This window comes from Acanthopagrus latus, chromosome 16 (assembly GCF_904848185.1).
Source record: "Acanthopagrus latus isolate v.2019 chromosome 16, fAcaLat1.1, whole genome shotgun sequence".
NCBI classification, from domain to species: Eukaryota; Metazoa; Chordata; class Actinopteri; order Spariformes; family Sparidae; genus Acanthopagrus; species Acanthopagrus latus.
This window is the reverse complement of record NC_051054.1, coordinates 12,295,233-12,314,891: the sequence shown is the minus strand read 5'-3', so window position 1 is coordinate 12,314,891 and position 19,659 is coordinate 12,295,233. Positions and strand designations below refer to the sequence as shown.

General features: G+C 42.0%; 1 protein-coding gene across 4 annotated transcripts; it reads right to left on the bottom strand.

The window, feature by feature from the left end:
• Window positions 1-1,741: 1,741 nt before the first annotated feature.
• aspg (asparaginase homolog (S. cerevisiae)) lies at window positions 1,742-18,901 on the bottom strand. Of its 4 annotated transcripts, XM_037071073.1 has the most exons (18): window positions 17,361-18,900; window positions 14,825-14,951; window positions 14,209-14,244; window positions 11,927-12,038; window positions 11,705-11,830; window positions 11,543-11,626; window positions 10,888-11,014; window positions 10,690-10,802; window positions 9,317-9,502; window positions 9,119-9,232; window positions 8,901-9,020; window positions 8,702-8,797; window positions 7,463-7,626; window positions 6,042-6,128; window positions 5,173-5,272; window positions 5,012-5,077; window positions 4,826-4,879; window positions 1,742-2,916 (listed from the first exon to the last, which is right to left on the bottom strand). In XM_037071073.1, exons 1-18 carry the CDS (start codon window positions 17,599-17,601, stop codon window positions 2,875-2,877), a joined length of 1,995 nt encoding a protein of 664 aa, XP_036926968.1. In that variant the 5' UTR covers window positions 17,602-18,900; the 3' UTR covers window positions 1,742-2,874. The 4 variants fall into 4 exon arrangements, with proteins under 4 accessions (XP_036926968.1, XP_036926972.1, XP_036926970.1 ...); XM_037071077.1 differs by lacking the exon at window positions 4,826-4,879 and having other exon boundaries at window positions 17,361-18,898; XM_037071075.1 differs by lacking the exon at window positions 14,209-14,244 and having other exon boundaries at window positions 2,875-2,916; window positions 17,361-17,601.
• Window positions 18,902-19,659: the final 758 nt, after the last annotated feature.

Genomic DNA, 19,659 nt, shown 5'->3' with positions numbered 1-19,659 from the left:
GGGAGGAGAAGAAGGGGGCTGTCTGAAAAGGAGAGGGGGAATAATCGGTGCACAGTGCTTTCATGAATGATTTATGCGGTATAAAGTAGCCTGTACCTTTGGGGAAGGGGAGGGGGGGATTTTCTTTGCTGGAGTTGTGTCAGATTTTGATCAGATAAAAGATCTGGACGCAATTTAGATGCGTTTAGAATATTTTATCGGGAATTAAGTCCTGGACACGTCTTATAAATCGAGATGCATGCAGAAATAAGGTGACCCAGTGACCTAAAAAATAGCCAGTTTCATGTGGGAAGTGACGGCAGGACGCATTGCATTTTGACATATTTCCCATAGCCGAAAGTTTCAGTGCTTTGGACAGCGACCATCCAACCGCAGATCCACGATCCACCATCCCGCACTGGACTCGACAGAGACAAATGAATCTTTATTGACTTGTTTTAATCAGTGCTTCTGAACGGTAAAGCAGCAACCAAAAAAAAAAAAAAAACAGGACAGGAGCGCTGTTAAAAACTTTGACTGTGTGCCAGCAGAATAAGATTACTGGAGCCTGAAGATTTTTACAGCCCTCCACGGTTTTCTGGACTGCAGTTGTAACACAAGGGGGCACAATGAGAGTGGAATGACGAGAGAGAGACATTCAGGGAGAAGAGAGGAGCAGAGGAAATCAAACATTTGGAGTAAAGACATCAAATAGATAAAAGCAAAAGCGTGCCTTGAGAGATGTTCGACTTTCTCAATAAAGGATCCATTCAAAAGGTAGTGTTTCCCCATGCGGATAGCATTTGTCTGACTGGTCAAGTGGTCCTAAACATTTCACAATTTTCTCAAAGAACTGTTGAACTGTTGAGAACCACTTAATCAGAGAGACACTTCTCCTCCTTCTCCTTCTTTGTCTTGTTCTTCATCTTGGCAAAATCCGTCAAACTTCACTTCGCCACAGTTGACTCCTCTGGTGAAAGAACAGAAAGAAGAAAAACAAAAAGCAGCAGCAGCAGCGAGGATTAGTTTCCTGACAGCAGCTGTAAGACAGCGAACAAATCACGGCAACAGATTTCAGGCGCTGAGGGGCCTCGGAGAGAAAACAGGCTGTGTGTCAAGAGTGCTTACCTGCAGAAGGTGAGGAGCTCTGTCCTTTGTGCGAATGTGATTCCTCGGTGTCACCCCTGCTCAGAGTGACTGACTGCACAGTTGAGAGCTCTTTATATAGTGTTTTTTGGGGCTAGGTCCATACAAGCCTCTTATTCAAGGAGGAATGAGGCCCATGCTGGTCTAACCGGATGAGCTGGGTTCCACCGGCAAGGAGCACGACAGGGCAGCCGCCCTCGAGACAGAGATAGCAAATACCAGCCAGTGCAGGCTGAGAAGTCACATGGACGCGTGGGGTTTTAATGTCATCCACCTTTTGTCTAATTTCTGGCAAATTTACCCTGCAGTCAGTTAAAAAAAAGAAAAAGGTGTTGGATAACCTCCATGTTAAAGTTTGATGTATTCCTCCTCGAGGCCTGCTGCTGCAGTCACAGTCCAATTATTATTCTGAACACATTTCTTGAGAGAACACAAAGGAACCGTGCTCACTAAGAGAAATGACCTCCACCAATTGGCTGGATGTGCACTAATTCATACAGAGAACCATGTCAAATGGGAAATTGCTCGTGAATCTTCAGCCAGGAGGAGCACGGCCACGGTTTCAGTGTGAGTTTCAGGGTTCGGTGCGACACAGAAGCAATCACTGGAGACAGTGTGTCGAAACAAAAGATTTATTTCTGTTGCTTGAGAAGGACCCATCACACACATACACACATGCACACACACACACACACACACACACCCTTTACATTTTTTTGAATACAACAAAGACAGTACAGACATTAACACAAACAGGACCACACATTTGAAGTCGTCTCAAAGTTGTTTGCACTTTAAAGTCACGTGTCATCACAGAAGATTCCAACATAGATAACGTTAAAGTATACAAAAGTGACCTGTTTATTTTAAAAAGTGAATCATATCGAACAACGTTTAACACCACGTGCACACAATGGTCATTTGTTTTGCCGAGGGTACGGCAGAAACTGCAGCTTCATCTCCGTTTCCATTTGAAAAGGGGGAGATGAGTGACTCTTCCAGCTCGACGATCAGCGAGTGGAACAGGCTGGATGAGTCTGAAGGGTGACTGCAGGTTTTTGTTGCACCTGTTTAAGCAGACGGAAATGAGAAACCTCCACTTCAGGGGCAGAGGCATACGTGGACTAGTGCTACAGTTCGACAGGATGCATGATTTGATAAGTTTGCAGACTCTGGTTGTAAAAATAAGCATAAAAATAGAGCTCACCCTGTTGTTCCAGATATCACTGATATATTGCTTTAGCAAGAGACAACAGTACTTCATAAAGTAATGTCACAGCAGTAGTCAGAGTTCTTTAACTCTTTTGGTGAATTATAAAATAAAGATTTAACCACAACCACATTCACCGTTAAAGGTTTCAGCATTCTTCATGTTAAAAACAGCTCAGGTTCAGCCTGAATTCCCTGATTCCACATGTATGTTCTACATACTTAGTGATAAAAGCACTTGATTCAAATATTCAGGATGATAATGTTTCCTCATACATGTACTGCTGTGCAACAATTAAAAATATACGTACACATAGTGCTTTTTTTAAGCACTGCGCATTCAAATCAGTGGCTACACAATGTTGTGCTTTCAGTGGGGTTGGAGGGAAAGACTGTAGGCCGCGGTGGCTTTAAACGTCACACAGATATACATGCTCAAAGCGAGAGTGACTGTGAGATTCAGCAGGACGGTGGACGCCGGGTGAAGGACGATTTAAGGGTGAAGTGGACGCAAACTGAGGACGGTTCCTGTTTGTCGGCTCACATTGCTTCTGGACGGGCGGTGAACTCGATCACTCCGCTCTGCAGGACCGAGACAAACAGAGACAGGGTTAGTATGGAGCGTTGGAGAGGTGAGAGACGTTTCGGTGCTCTTTGACTAGAAGCGCGCGCACACCATCACAAACACACGGGTACACGTGCCGGTCAGCCTTGTTTAAAGCAGGCTGCACAGGTTTAGCAGTTCAGGCTTTTGAAAAAGGTAAAAAGGTCTGAGGCAAGTTCAGCGCCTACAGTGACAGCTCAGCTCTAGTTTTGTTTTGGATTTTTATATTCATAGAACACATTATTAAAAACAGACAAATTAGGAAATCCTCACATCTGAAAAGCTGGAACCAGTGAAGCACATGTTGCTTTGACTCTGATTTGATCAAATTGCTCAAACAAACAATTTGTTAATTAATCACATTAAGTCCACTATAATACTTTTTTTAAAAAATGTAATTTTTTAGAAATGTACCAGATTACCAGATTTTCTCTTACATCCACTTTTTGAAATCTCTTTTAATTCATTTGGCTGTTCTCTCCAGCAGAGACCTCAGTGTGTGGGGTCAGGTGTTCTCATGCTGTCTGTGCAGGTTTTCCTCCAAGTGTTGGGTGAATTGGCAGCTCTAGATTGCCTGTGGCTGTCAATGTGTGTGTGTGTGGTATACACATGGTGTGTTTGCTTTAGTTCCATCATAGAATGTGACACTGGCAAGGAGTGTGATGTTGCTGTTTGCTCAGTGCATGCACTTCCAAAGACATTGGGCAGGACAAAAATGGACAGATCGATAGGTAATAGGCACAAGATGATATACACAAAGATAGAGGAGAGCCAAAGCAGCCATGAGAGAGGATCTCAGAGACAGATCGCAAGCATGCCCCGCCCATCATGGAGGGGAAAACCACTCATCGCTTTCCACTGATTTTGTGTTGCGTGAGGGTGGCTAATACACTTTAATTCATCTGTGTTTGTCTGTAAAAGGTATTATTTTTGCATGTGGTGTGTTCAGGAGGTCTTCCAAATTTAGAAACGAATTGTTTCGTGATGATATTGCTTTGCTGTAATTTGATTAACTTACTCAAGTTATTGGCCGAGTCACAGAGCAACAGGTTAGATTACAGGTTTATTTTTTTTGTTGCAACGAGAAACACGTTAGTTTTGCAATTCTAATCTCTAATCTAGTGTAATTTTCAAATAAATAATACATCCCTCTTCCTCTGGCGCCCACAAAGTACAAAGTACAAAAAAAAAAGAAAATCTCAGATGCCTTTGCACCAAAAAAGAACACACAATATATTAACTTTCTGGGATATGTGCACCCCTGCTGACAATAGATTTTATGATTTATAATCAAACATAAATAACTAATGAAGAGCTGTTAAATGATAGAGTCTCTGTCATCCTGCATGGTTAAAGGGGGTTTTCAGTTATAATAAACAAAATTACTCTAATGAGTCACTTTTCTCAGTGGGTAACCCTGTCACGTAATGAATTACTTTTAAATAGCAGTAATGAGCAGTAAGTTGCTTTCTAAAGTACCGCTACCCAACAATGGCTATTTGTGACTTTGCTAGCTTGATTGTAACTTCATACAGAATCTGTGTGGTATAATTTGTTCTCCAAAAGTTGGCAAAATTATTTCTTTATTCATTTGACCAACTTCTGGAGCTTATTACCACAACGTCAGCTCGGAGAGACCTCCTATGAATCTGTGGTTAACAGAATAAATGGCTGGTTGAAGCCAAAAAGTGACAGTTGTGCTAGAAAATGAAATGTGCACATTTTTACAGATATTTTGGTCGTGTTTCAGCCCTCGGTTTCATACTGTGGTGCCAACTGTTTTCCCTCCTGGTTTTCAGAGCGTGACATGTTGCTCTCTCTCTCCATGGCCATTATGGGACAAGCACACAAACTAGGAGACACACACATTCACCAAATCTCATTTACCTCATCATCATCATCATCATATTCATCATACTCATTAAAGTCACCAAATACTGTCTGAAATTAAATAAGACACACATGTAATTGAGAGGAAATTATAAACAGAGAATTAAACAAAAGCATATTGAATTAATCTGTTTGACATGAAAGAATTAGGTACATGCAGCAGCTAGAAGAGATCGGAATCACCTTGGATTTAGTGCTCATGAGATGGACTAAAAAGGCTACCACATCTTTTTTGCCAACAGCCTTGGCCTGTGAAGAAGAATATGGGTCAGTCAACAGGAAGTGGTTTTAATTTATGGATTCATAAGTGTTTCTCAAGTGGAACCCGACTCTCGAGAACGCACCACTTGAATGGCCGTCTGTCCATCATAGCCTGGTTTACTCAGATCTGCTCCGGCGAAGTTCCAGATTTCCAGGCCCTCCAGGTCACCGCTGGCTGCCAGGCTGACACACAGGATTTGACAGTTATTATTACTGCAAACAGCTCTGTTTAGCAAAATCAGTACAGAGTGCCACAGGGATGATATACTGTTTCAGGACTATCAGGAAGTTAGCAATGCCTTGGGCCCCTCTATAATATAAGGTGTAATGGAGTATTTTTAAATTGGATTTTGGATTATTGCAGAAAACAAGATGACATATTTTATGTCATAGAATAAAACATGAAAAACCAACCGAAAAAAAAACCCCGACTTCAAAAAGATGGAAGCAATTTGCAAATATGCAACCGCATCGTCTGGTTTTAGGGCTCATGCCTGCAGCACTGTTATTGATACATTAAACAGACACAAATGGGAGAAGGTTGTGTTGAAAAGACCTCGCCAACACATCAAGGAAACACATTTAAAAAAAAGTCGGGCTTCATGACGCAGATGTTTTTTGACTTCCCATAATAGCAACCTGTCATTCTTATTGTACCTCAAGGCAGGTGTGTTTCTGAAACTGCAAATCGGAACTGTCTTGACAAAACCTGTTGAGTGTCTCGGGCAGATAACTAACAGGGGCCACAGAGTGTGTGGTATACCTGCCGACACCAGTGATGCAAATCAGATCCGAAGCTATGCTGCCAGGGGGCATTCCTACAGTTTGCGTAACAGCGGGGCGACTGGTTGCACCGGTGTCAGCTATGCAGGATGGGTCACTGTGGATGGCAGTGAACTGGCGACAGTATATGTGTGTGATTGTTTGAAGACATGCTTCTTGTGTGTCTCACCTGCACAGCTCTGTTCCTGCTTCCTCCAGCTTGTTTCTGGAGAAGTGGGCCCCAGTCTTTCTCAGCAGCTGCACAACATCCTTGTGCCTGAGTTAGAGGACATGAGATGAAGGGATATATTTATCACTGTTTATATTAGCTGACACTGTAATCATCAAAGGATCATTTGGATATAACGTAATTTTCAACATGTTCATTTAATGCCTAGGGTTCTAGACTTTCAAATGTGGACTTTCACTGACAGAGCCAGCCTGGCAGCGACTGGAGTTTGGCATGTGGGAACACGTTCCTTGTGCCTGCAAAGAGTCGCCCACGCAGGAGTCACCTGCAGTGACACCCTTGGTGACAGGCGTTTAACAACTAAACAAAAAGCCCTGAAATTGCCCTACACTGAGTTTAGAAAAAAAGAACGAGGCTTGCTGTGCAATAAAGATTCAATTTGAGGTTTAATTGTTTAAAGGAATGTGGCGTTACAGCAAAGAAACTATTGAGAAGGACTTAGAAGACTTCCTGTCACGCGTTTAGAAGCCAGTATCTCTCATCTGTGAAACTGGGAGCAGGTTGGTAAGACTGGTTTAGAGGACACTCCCCATATTTGCTGTTTAACCCTTCTCTTTAGGTTTCTGCTACTCCTTATAAGGGCATCCAAGTGTGGTAATTAAGAAATGACGCATCACAGCAACTCCAGATGTATGACTAAGCTTCAGTCCATTAAATGATTTTATGAAGACATACAACTAAATCTAAACTTGTGTTGCACCAATAACGACATTAAAAAAAAAATACATTAAGAGAGAGCAGAGCAAGCCCAGGTGTGTGGCATAGGAAGTGTTACAACAGGTGTAAGCGCTCTAATACGTCCCTCCGCCATGACAAAAGGAAACAGGTCCACACTTGCAGTGTCAACCGTTAAAATAGGACAACAGCCATTTGGCACAGCTTCCACACATACAACGTTTTCACCCTGAGGCTCAACATTAAAAAAACTGGAAACATTAAGCACGGCTTCTCCCTCATAGACTTTTAGAGCAATGTCAACGAATGATGAAAATTAAAAAAATAAACAGCTATGGTAAAAATAAACACCATCTGAACTGTCAGATGACAATTAGCCTAATTAGTTTATAATTATTGCCTGGCCTCTAAACTCCATTATGAGTTGCTCCCCTGGTTTCAACCCCCCTCCAACAGCCGCTGCACCCTTGCTGTCACTTAAGCAGAGCCAGATTCCCTACCTTGCAGCAGCTCATTTAATGAAGTCGCCTCTACAGCTGCTATTAACAACACATTTTACCAGCAAACACTTAATGGTCCCTAATGGCCAAAAGGGGGACTTTAAATGTCTGCAACTTCATAAATGGCCATATTACTTTAAAAGGCAGAGGAAAACAAACATCAGCCCATTACGGTTTGAGTCTTACCTGAAGCGTACAGCGTTGCACAGGGGTGTGTCCCCATAACGATCTTTAGCATAGACTGACGCTCCGTTAATCAATAAGTACTGCACCATATTCAAGTGGCCCTCACATGCGGCGATATGCAGGGGTGTCCGTCCGTCGTAGTCGCCCAGACACAAATTACTCCCCTGTGATGAAGGAAAACATGTGAAAACATACTTTTGACAAGGCTGTCAAAAGTATTGATACATTTAAATCCAAGGCTGCAGGTTAATAAAAGAAAAAAAAGTCATCCTATTATGTGTGCTGAGGACCTTTTTTTTCTTTTTGCCTTGGTTTACCTGGAGCTTTAAGGATATGTCTGATGGGTAGAGACATTGTAATTTTTTTCTTACAGTCAACAAATCTGGAATAAAATGAAAAGACAAAAAGGCCAATGATGAATTGATCCTTCTGTATAACCTGATATAGCTTTTCCTCTGTGACATAGACTTCTGTCGTCATTCAAAAAACCCAGCAATGAGCCACACACTGGGTGACACATGGCTTGGCCACAATGACGCTACAGTGTCAGGCTGTTTCATGAAATAACTAAGCCTTTAAATTAATCTTTATGTTTTCCACGTGCTTTTAACAGAAATTATGGGAGTGGAGTGCCACGGACAGCATAGGGAAGTTGAGGGGGGGATTAACACATTGTTGGGATCTGTTTTTTCATGGGGTGTTCTGATAGCAACAATAATATATATTAACACCAGCCTTTTATGTGATGAAGAGTGCAATTTCTTGACTTTATTACTGGTCAGCAGCACTTGTAGAACAGAGGCAAGAATCAAATAAAGGAGGAGTGGGTGGATAAATGAAAACTGAAATGAAATCAAAGCTCAAGTGCTTTTATTCAAGTGTCAGGATGTTCAGATAAACGGCTGCTCACCAGTCAAGCTACATAAAAATACGCTAAGCCTGCCTTACCAGTCTCACCTCGTGTTTTGCTTGGCTGTGTGAATGACCTTGAGCATTTTTTCTGTGGCAAACCACCAGTGGGAGAGGTTTACCTGGGGGCATTGACCGCACTATACAAACAGATAAGATGGTTCAAATGCTGTTTGGCTGGCATAAAGGTTAATCTCTGAGTTGTGTTTCGAGGGTCTCAGAAGGCTGATGCATCAGACATCTCACAGGTTTGGAAATAAAATGGTTATTACATTACCACGTGAACTGTGTGTCAAATTGTTTGTTGATAGAGACCAGAGGGCTGTTTACCATTTCCTTTAGGGCTTCTAAGGCCTCCACGTCTCCGATCTTGGCAGCAGCACATGCCAGTGGGGGAGTCAGGGCATCACGGATGGCTTCGAGCTCCTGCAGACACCACAGGTTTTTGTTTTTTTTTTTTTTAAAAACTGCTACTTGTCTGAATATGTAATGACTGAAGCTTTTTTTTTATTGTTAAAGTGCCACTAACCTCCTTGCAGCTGATGCTCAGAGACTTGGCGATGACCTGGATGAAACGGCTGTCGCTCAGATTCAGCTTGGCTCCTGCTAAGTCGGCGCTCATCTCACCTCGGAGGTTCTGACTCATCATCTGGACACAAGAACACATGCATCTGTGCTTCACTTTTTTGCTTATGATAATAAGTGAGCTCCTGTTACTCAATAACATTTATGAATGTAGGCACCAACCTTTTTCTTGGCAGCTAGATCAAGGTCTTTCTTGGCCAGTACGTAGGACAGCTTTGACAGAGCCGCCTCTGGCGTCATGTCTCCACCTGCTATCAGCCCAGCATCCATCAACACCTGGGACAGTCAAAGGAATACGTGATTTGAATGATTCTTTAAAAATGTCGCGTTCGGTATTGACTTGCAGTTAATATGGCACACCTTGCCAGTGTTGTAAGACGCTGACACGGTCCCCCTCAGACACTGGGTGCAGTTTATGATGATGACACCAGAGTCAGTGGCCTTCTTCAGCTCTTCCAGCAGGTCAGGGCGGTTATCAGGGGCATTGCCACTGCCATAGGTCTCCAGGACCACACCTTCCATGGGTGGCTGCAGGAAAGCCCTCACCTGGAGACAGATAAAATAAAGACTCACACTGAAAACTCTCAAAATCATGGCCAACTAAACTGGCTGCTGAACCGTGCAGAATTAAATTGAGGAATTAGTATTCCATGTTATTTTTCCTGCGGCATCTCTCCCTCCAATGCACGAGTCCATCCACTCTCCTAAAAGCCCATCTGGTGCCGTCTATGCAACCAGCATCTCAGTCGCTGGTTGGCTGGCACCAGGAGGCCCTATACCACATCATTAGCCATGGCATATGACTAGAATGGCAGATGACTGAAATGGCAGGAAGGAGAGCAATTAATCTGAAGGTGTTAGCATGCATAAAGTCACTTGGCAAGACCAAGGCAGTTACCGTAAAATGTGAGAAGAAGGTGACATTAAAAGTGCCAGGTTCAGTCAGTATTTTTTGATGCGATAAGCAGTTTTGACGAGTAATGTTTGACAGCAGATTACCAATGAAGCTCTAGTACAGCAGGGAGCACACGGGGGCCCTGTGCCTAATCAAAACGCTGCCTCGTAAAGGCACTTAAATGCTGTAAGGAAGCCTTGATAGCCGAGCTGGGCAGTAGGAGCAGATTGAGACAGTAAAGTCAGCTTCCCAGCATCCTCTGCAGGGGAGGGGGGGTGGTGGCTAAATGTTACAGCATCTACGCCAATCCTCCCTTTTTTACAGGGTGATTGGTCATGGCCCATAACTCCCTCTCATCTTTCTCTGGGCTGAGCTTTGATGGCAGTTTACATGACCGCGAAGGTAACTGACGACGGGTAATAGCGCAATTAAATTAAAGTTAACTATATTTTACTGCAGTTCGACAGAACTACAGATTCAAGCAGTCATTTACCTCTGAAGAACATATTTTTAATTACATTTTAATACATTGAGAGGGCAAACATTTTCTGCATGCTGGTTAAACTTTAAGTATTTCCTGCCTTCATCATTTGACTAAAAACAATCTGGTGTTGATTTGAAATTGTGCAATTACCCAAAAATAATGGAATGACATCAGATTGCACTTGTGTGACAAAGTGTTCCTTTTTTTCTAAGATCATGTAACTAACAAGATTCAAAACCACCAACACTTTTGATGTATCGTTCAAATATTTTAACTATTTGCTCACGTGTCACATGACGGTGACAGAGATAGAATAAAACTTCTGAGGTCCGGTTCAGGGGCTGAACGACTCACAGTAGCAGCAGTGATTCCTGGGAAAAGCCGAAGCAGGCCCACATTCCTGTTCAGCTCGGTGCTGACTTGAAACTTTGCTGTGGTGTTGGCCCTCCACACTGTATCCCAGTTGACTGAAAAGGAAAAGATGGAGACACAGATTTAAAGAAGGACTCTTTCTGAAGAATAGTCACAAAAACTTTGACAGCGCTGATTTACTTGTAATATCCACTTCAGCGATGGCCAAAGGAGCCAAGTTAGGAGAGTTGAAGGCATTGAAGCTCCCCGTATCCACCTTGGTCACACGATTCCCTCTGTAGAGTTTGTTATAGAAATACAGGCACACCTGAACAGAGACAAAGATTTAACATATGAATGGAAACCTGTGTACATAAGTCAAAAGGCATTTGTCAAAACTGATTATCAAATGTCTGTAAATGAAAACCAGGCCATTTTTGTATCATGATTTAATACAAAGGATGCAACTGTTGTATCCACACTTTGGTTATAAATTGATAGATAACACATTGTTCAACCTGTTCTGTAATCATTGTGTGGTATTGCGAAATGCTGTCGTTAGCAAGCAATCTCATCAGACAAGCTGCCTTTGTTACCTGCTGACGCCCGTCTTTGTAGGACACACCACATTTCTCCACGCATTACGAATATATGGGTTTAAAATATTATCAGATTATTCTTATTGGTTCATTTTGAATTCATTTAATTTTTCATTTATCAACTTTACACATAAAATCTTAAAATCTTAAACTGGCATTCAGCCACAGCCTCAGTTTTTACTCGGCCCCTGACCCTGATTTTCTTCTACTCTCATACCAGGGAGAGCAAAATGTATTTCCCAGTTCCATTTCCTCACCTCAGGAATAACAAACTGGCCGGCAATCAGCAGCGCCCCCAGCAAGTTGTCTCTGCCATCATTTCTCATCTCATAGATGGGCACCTGAAGGAGGAGAGCGAATTACTTCCAAAGCATTTTGGTTATTCTGTTTGTCAGACCCCTGAGGACAGTGACTCTTACCTGTGAGCCGGTGAGAATGATGGGTTTGCCCAAATGTTCACACATGAAGGACAGGGCCGAGGCCGTGTAAGCCATAGTGTCTGTGCCGTGCAGGATCACAAAACCATCAAAGTTTTCATAGTTTTTCTAGAGAAAGACAAGAAAAAAAGGTTGATCAGAATGTCAGAATCAAATAAAATGTTCCCCGACATATCATATCGACATAGATCCAGCAGCAAGTACCTCAATGTCCTTTCCAATTCTACCCCAGTCATCTGTAGTCATATTGGAGGAGTCCAGCAACGGGTTGTACTCTATTACCGTGTATATTATCCTTTTATTGTCTTTGCTTAGCCTGGAAGAGAGCGAGAGGTTTATCTATGAGTTTCTATCATTATATACACAGGTTAATTATCATATCTACAGAAACCAAAGCAGAACAAAAGCAGCCCAAAGTGAATCAGTGGTTTTAGTCTTTATTAGTTCACTCCAAAACTAATTAAGGACACACGGTTAAACAAATGATTATCATCTTCACAGATGAGTGTTAGTCCTCATTGTGCTCACTTAACAAAGTTCTGGTTAAGTGTGAGAAGTGAGTTTAAAGAAGGGTAGGGGAATGCTAAAAGCCGAGCTGACTTTATGAAGCGAGACAAAGTCTATTTAGCTGGGCCTTCTGTCTCGGCAGCAGGGTGCCAGAACCTGTTTCAGACAGAGAGGTTTAAAGTGTAAAAGGGAGGGGCATGGCAGGCGTACGGTGAGTGCTGCACTTTCAAACGTGCCATTTTTCCTTTCCACCGTCAAGTCCTAATGTTCTGTAGTGCTTTATCACTGTGTATTGTAAATACAGGCAAAGCTGAGGGGAATTCAGGTGGCTGATTATATTTAACTTGAGGGTTATTTGATGAGACATTCCAGGCTAGAGCAAAAGAAAAAAACCCTGCGTTTCCTTTTCATTTAAAAACAAGCCTTGCATGAATTTATGTCGCCTCCAAGTGGAGTTTAACTCCCATGGCCCCACCTGCGATGCTCCGTGTAAGGCAGCGTGACTGGCCAAACAGCCATGGAAAGATTTTCTTTTTAATCTCCCTTTTAAAGAGACAGGGTGGGACACCCCCCGCATTACCATAGGGAAGCCTTATAACGCGGAGACAGGAGCTGAATGGAACAGCAGGGGGACGAGCAAGCAAGCCCCAGTCCACCCAACCAGGGGTCCTGCACTCACTCTTCTAATTGGCCCCAAGTCCATACACGACCCTCAAACATATGTTGTTGATAATCTTAAGGCCAACATGCCACAAGAAAACACTATTCAAATCACCAATTATTCATCTTTCTGGCAGTGTACCCCAAGGTGGAGCAAAGCTACACATTAGCATACCGGTGCTAAGATGCCTCATAGCTTAAGAATAATGAATATCTTTAAGTGTGGGTGTGTGTGTGCATCTGTATGTGTACGTGTAAGTGTTGGAGGTGGGGCGCGAATGGCCTTGTGGCACTGCCTCTCGTCATCCCATGAATAAAGCTTTTCAATAAATCAATAAACTAATTCCCTCCTTCAGCATAGGCTGGGCATAGGATCAACAGTATGTCTATTAGACTTGCAGATGAGCCCACTTCAGGTGATTTTAACGCTACACCAGGGCAAGGATGTGCAAATGTTCAAATGTAAACCGACAAAAAATATTAGTAAATTCAACAAGAACATGCTCAGACATTCACATTAAAAATTCAGTTGAATATCATGTTAGCAAAGGCTACGTTATCGACTCTGTCATTTTATGTAGTTCTCATCACGCTGATGTATGTTAGATTTTTTATGCAATATGAACAAAAAGACAAACTGGTTTGCGGCTGCAGATTTCTGAAAGAAAAAATAAAGTACTATGCAAGTATTTGATATATTAGCAAAGTTCAGAGCTGCAAGCCCGACCTCCAATGTTCCTGTGCTTTTGGAGAGTACTGAGGTCTTTTTGGGGGGTAAAATAATGTCCGCTGAATTTAATTTACATCTCGTCTCCCTGCAGTTTCAACGCACTGAGTTTCTCCAAAGGCGCCCAGTCCTTGGGGAAGGTTCCTTGGGTGGAAACATGGGTAATTAAGACCCCACAGAGACTGCTGATCAGCTGGGAGGCCAGTCGCGAGCTCTGCTCTTACCGCTCCACAGCACATGCACAAGACAATATGGATCAAACATGCGGCAGAGTAAGTTAGCCTTGCTGTTCCCAGCAGGCCGTAAGCAGCTACTCACAAACTAAACCTCCAAGAAACAGCAGGTTATCTCAGCTGGGATACAAATTAAAGCAGCTATCTTGTTGATGACAGAGGCGACATTAGTAGGCAACACACAGCTCCATGCTCCTGTGTCCTCCCTGGTATTTCCTCCTATTGCCAAAAGGCCACGTCGGCATGCACTTCCTGTCATGCAAGCACACAATAACATTGGGTCTCTAAGACAGCAGAGTAATTATAATACTCTCAAGCTCACTGCAAGCACACACACAACGCTAGAACTGCAACAGCACCCATGATGTAGATTCTCAGAATGATGTGTTATTTTCCTGTTAAAGCAACAAAAGGAATGTAGGGTTATTAAAACAATTACTAGGAGGAGAGGGAGTTGTTTCCATTTAGTTTCTGCCTCCTCTAGTATGATATTATATGAAGACCATAACACAAACTGTACTCATAGTAATAAAGATGTAGTCATGATTATAAAGGCGAAGATTTAATTTGTTTGAACATTATTTAGCCTATACAACCAACTGTTTTTGCAAACTATCTTAAAAGCCTATGTATTATTTCACATACTGTGGAAGTGAAATGATTCAGGCCTGGGTTAGCTTCCTAAGACAATAACCCTACTTTAGATTAAGTGGTACATTTTCTCACTATGAGGACGGGTAGTCCTTTAAGATATGATAGGCTTCCTTAAGAATATCTGTAAAAGCTGTCTATAAATCTTTCATTTCTTGGTTTAAAAATGTCAGGAAAAGTAGTAAATAAACTAGAAAATAATCACTTTTAAGAAGCTGGAACCAGAGGAGTTTGACTTTTTAACACTCAGACTAGACAAGATCATGCAAATGTGAAGAGCAGAACTAAACTTAAAGCTGTGTGAGGAATTCTGGGGGCACTTACGGCAGGACCAGGGTGTTCTCAGACCCGTAGTAGTCATACAGGCAGGTCTGCTGGGCGTACAGCTCATCGTGGATGATGGGCAACTTACGCAGGCTCTGCACAAACGCATTGGCTTTTGGGGCGAGCACTGTAGATTATACAGTAGAAATAGGAAGAAACAAGTGGTTATTGCAATATTTCATAGGTTTCCCTTGGTGGAATAACTGAACCAGCAACAATTTAGGAGAAAAGTACAGTCAACACCACACAGCAGTCTCATACTGAACCCTAGTGGTAGATGTAGGACATTGCATCATTGTAGAGGCTGAAAAGGATGCTAGTCTGACACACATTAAGTTAGGAAGTTTTAGGCTGTTGAACTAAGTACATTTATAAAATCTTTATGCAAAAGTGAAGACCTTTGTTTGGGATAATGAAATTCTAGAAAAATTTCCTGACATATAAAGACAGACAGATTGGAGAGAAAAGACTGTCATGGTCAATCATGACCAGCGCACACAAAGTAAACATATGCCATTAGGTCCAAAGTGGAGGTCATGTTTCAGTCACCTCAGTCGTTTCCATATGCCACAACAAACAGTGGTCATACTATTTGACTAGGGACTGACGCTGTTGAACTGACACACTGATATCGTGGATGATCCCAGTGTCTTTGAACACAGTAACGGTGAGAGACGTCATGATGAGTGTGTGCTAAACATCCACATCAGCATACTCGTCAAAGCTCCAGTACGGAGTGAGAGACAAGCCTACAATTATGATAAGATCTGATTACACAGCACTGTCAAAGCAATGCTGCCTTATGAGGTGAGTAAACACCACAGAGTACACAAGACAGAGCCTTTTACCACAGGTGGTGAAATATTGATGGATGGCCCTGCAGAAGTGTGGTTCTGGCTTAAACCCAGTGATGGAATGGAACTGAGAACATTCACTCAAGTACTGAACTTAAATACAATTTTGATGTACTTGTACCTTATTTGAGTATTTCCATTTTTACTGCTACTTCATACATCTACTCCACCGCATTTTTATGGCAAATATTATACTTTTACTCATCTACATGTATTTGATAACTTATTATCAAATACATGCACATGTATTTGATAACTTATTATCAAATACATGTAGTTATTTAGGTGTAGGTTATTAGTTATTTGCAATTTGCATGCTGCACCACAGCCAAAGTAGGTGCACTGTTTTAAATACTTTATTTTATCCTCAATAAATTGAATACTTGCATTGAGATTGTGTATAGAACATGGCCATGGAGGAGCAAAATAACAGCACGTCTGCCTGCTCAGAGTGTTACCAAATGCCCAAATTATGTCTTAGAGCTTCAGGAAGCAACCCTCCCATGCATGGTTATCTGTTTAACAACATAACACGGGGGTGATGCAGAGTCTCTCCCCTCTAGCCAGACGACTAGGAGGTAAAATAAGTCAGAGACACTAAATCTGCTAACATAGATAGATTCAAGCTCTCCTTACGAGTTTTACGCAAACAGCTTTGCCTTAGCTTGATTCGTCAGACATGTGGTCTGTAGAGGTATCGACAGTAGCTTTCAATATCTAGGTTGCAGAGACTGCAGAGCGGCCTTCACTATCCTTATCCAGACTTTAACATCTGTATAACATATGTATGCATGTATGTATGTATGTATGTATGTATGTATGTATGTATGTATGTATGTATGTATGTAAGTATGACCTCCTATTGTGTGGAGACAGAATGACCTGGGAGAATCGTATTTTTCTCCCATGGTATGTGTGTAGTAAGTAGCAGAGAAGGAAAACACTCAAGTAAACTCTAAATTGTACTTAGCATATGCACTTAGTTACATTCTATCACCATGTATAATTGACTCTTAATTGGGCTTTTGATACTTAAGTACATTTAATATCAGATACTTTTACACGATTACCCATGTTTTCCCTTCAGAGGGGAACTTTCCCTTTTACTTTGGTGAATTGGTAACCATTGGTAATCTTTTAACATGGTATGTTTATCATTTAAGTTTGACTTTTGGGTACTTTGTGTGACACTGCTTTTGGCTGAAGCTGGAGGGACCTTTAAATGTCAACGAAGTTCACTCCAATGCTCCACGCACACTGCCTTCAAGTCAACAACTACTTTGGTTATTCATTGAAAGAACCTGGGCTGCTGCTCCAGCTGCTGCTGTTTTTCAGCATGGCCTCCCTCACAGATTTACCTACTGTCATTCTAATAGCTGGCCATGCCGATTCTGTGGAACACCGATACAACGACTCGTTTATACATTTAAAACCAGCTGTCACACGAGGGCGCTTTGTGGAGCTACAGACCTATATATCCCGGCATGGTCTGTGTTGTTAATCTGCATGCAGGACTATTTTAGGACGCGTCTGCTGTCGTCACGCGGGGCTTAACGTTACTCCATGCCTCATGGTAACACGAGAACAACACGACTGCTACCAACACGCCACCTGCCCTCCACTCAGGCTGCTAACGCCAAAAAAAAAAAAAAACATCAGTAAAGTGACTGCAATACAGCTACCGTTGTCGTGAAGCGTCATCCCGATGGTCCCTCCGGTGTTGATGACGAGGACTCGCGCCTCCGCGGCCGCGGGGGAGACCAGCGGCTCGATGAGGTCCAGCGAGTTGCAGCTCGACAACTTTCTCATGCGGGTCGGGTGAAGCTGAATGCCTCGCGGAGGACCGACATCATTCCCCTCTGGCAGGTCCAACTGTGGCTGTGACAAAGCGCGAGCGAGCGGCGTGAGGTTATAGTCCGCCATGATGACTTCAGAGGAGATGGTGATGATGGGAGCCGCTGCTGCCACGTTAAAGAGCGCCTCTTCTTCTTCGTCTTCTTCTTCTCGTCCTTCCTCCTTTTCTTCTTCTTCTTCTTCTTCTGTCTCTCTCTTCTCCTCTAAGTGTTCAAACCACGGTGGTCTTTGAGCGCCCTGACGTACGTGTTAAATTCAGAAAGGCTGCTTCCATTCCCAGCCATGTGAAGGAGAAAAGAAAATCTTTTCAGTCAACTATGTTTTTAATTCAGCCTGCATGACTCTTCCTCGTGTAGGAGGAAGAACCCTCTTGACAGCGTTGTCCTTCAAACGCGGGTGGACAGTATCCTATCTGACGTCACTGGTGTGGGCGCGGCCTGAAGTGCCAGATACAGTAAATTCCTCTGCACTGATGCAATAACACGGTTGAAATTAATGCATCATAATGTATTTGAATATTATGTACTGCACTGAAATACTAGGTATTTGCAGGCAACTGCTTTTGAGGTGGTGAAAAAGTTCTTGTTTTACTTTAAAGGGGCACTGTTTTAATATTTACATCACTGATAAGGTAACAGGACAGTTGCAGAAATTTTTATTTGTTTTCCATAACTGAATAAGGTCACCAGAACAGTGCTTGAAGCTAGAGAGGTGGCAGGGTCCGCCACACGTAAACTGTGTTGTCCTTTTCAGTCGGTTTGTTTGTTCAGTCATGAAACAGGGACAGTTTGTACACTTAGTTTGTTTTGGCATGCAAACATAAGTAAATGAAGATATTTCCCCTCTGGTTAAATTGACTTAAATTGACCCACACAGCACAACTGCAAATCATCAAACCCAGCTGCATGTGAAATAAGTCATAGTTTAGCAACAATAAGCTCTACAACAACAACTAGCGCATGGTGTTTCATGCAGTTATTTTTTTGTTTTGTTTTGTTTTTTGTTAATGTGTTGAAGCTAATCTTTGCATGTCTTAACTCTTTAAGAGAAGAGTCTGTAATTTAAAGTCACACAAAAGTATGCAATTCAAGTCTTTGAATACAAAAGAAGCTACACAATAATCTCTAACACACTCAAAGTGAACAGAACTCTTAAATAATCTAATCCTACATTCAATGACCATGAGAAATAAAACACAGTTATGTCCAATGTCTTGCAGTGTTGGTATTTGATATGGTTTATAAATCCTGAATTTCTTATCCTGTTTAAGGCATATTTGAACCACTGTCCCTTTGAGCATTTTTGGCTGTCAGTCATATAAACCATGACAGTATATGTTACAATGCAAATTTAACTGTGAGCATTTCATATTGATTAAAAAATGTCAGCTATTGAATTATTTCCACCTTCTTCTATTGACCTGATTTGAAGTAGTTAAAGATGTAAGATTAGTTGATTTCATAACATTATGGGATTTGGCAAATGAGTCTGGTATGAATTTAAAAAGAAAAAGTTTAATCTCTATTCCACAATAAGAAGCGGAAGTTAACATAAGTTTTTCACTTTGATATAACTCTCCATTGTAAGGGACAATAAAAACTAAGAAGAAAAGATGCTCATTTATACCAAAGAATACAAATGGAACATATTACATTGGCCTCTGTGTAAAAGGAACACTGAAAACTTTCTGCCAAGCAGCAACCTGCTCATCCAGTTCTAGGAGCATATTAATAACCAAATGCTCAGTTCAAATGAACTCAAACCACAAGTCACAAGCAACTGCACAGACTGTGTGACCACACTGTGCTGCTAAGAAATCTTACTATGAGGCTCTTCCACAAAATCTGTACCACCATTTTCAACGGCTATCAAACATTACGAAAGTTGTTGAAAGACGAGATAATATCCATCAACATATTGACGACAAGAGACATAAAATAAAAACTAATGCACCCAGAGCATGTGACAAAAAAGAAGTTCCTATGTATTAATAACTCAGCAAAAGTGAAAAGCATGTCTCGGCATGTTTCACTGGGGGGAAAAATACCAAGCCTTGCTAGTGATCAACTGGTTTGATATATATAGGGTAATGACACAGAAGCACACACGTTTGCATGGTCTCTAGCA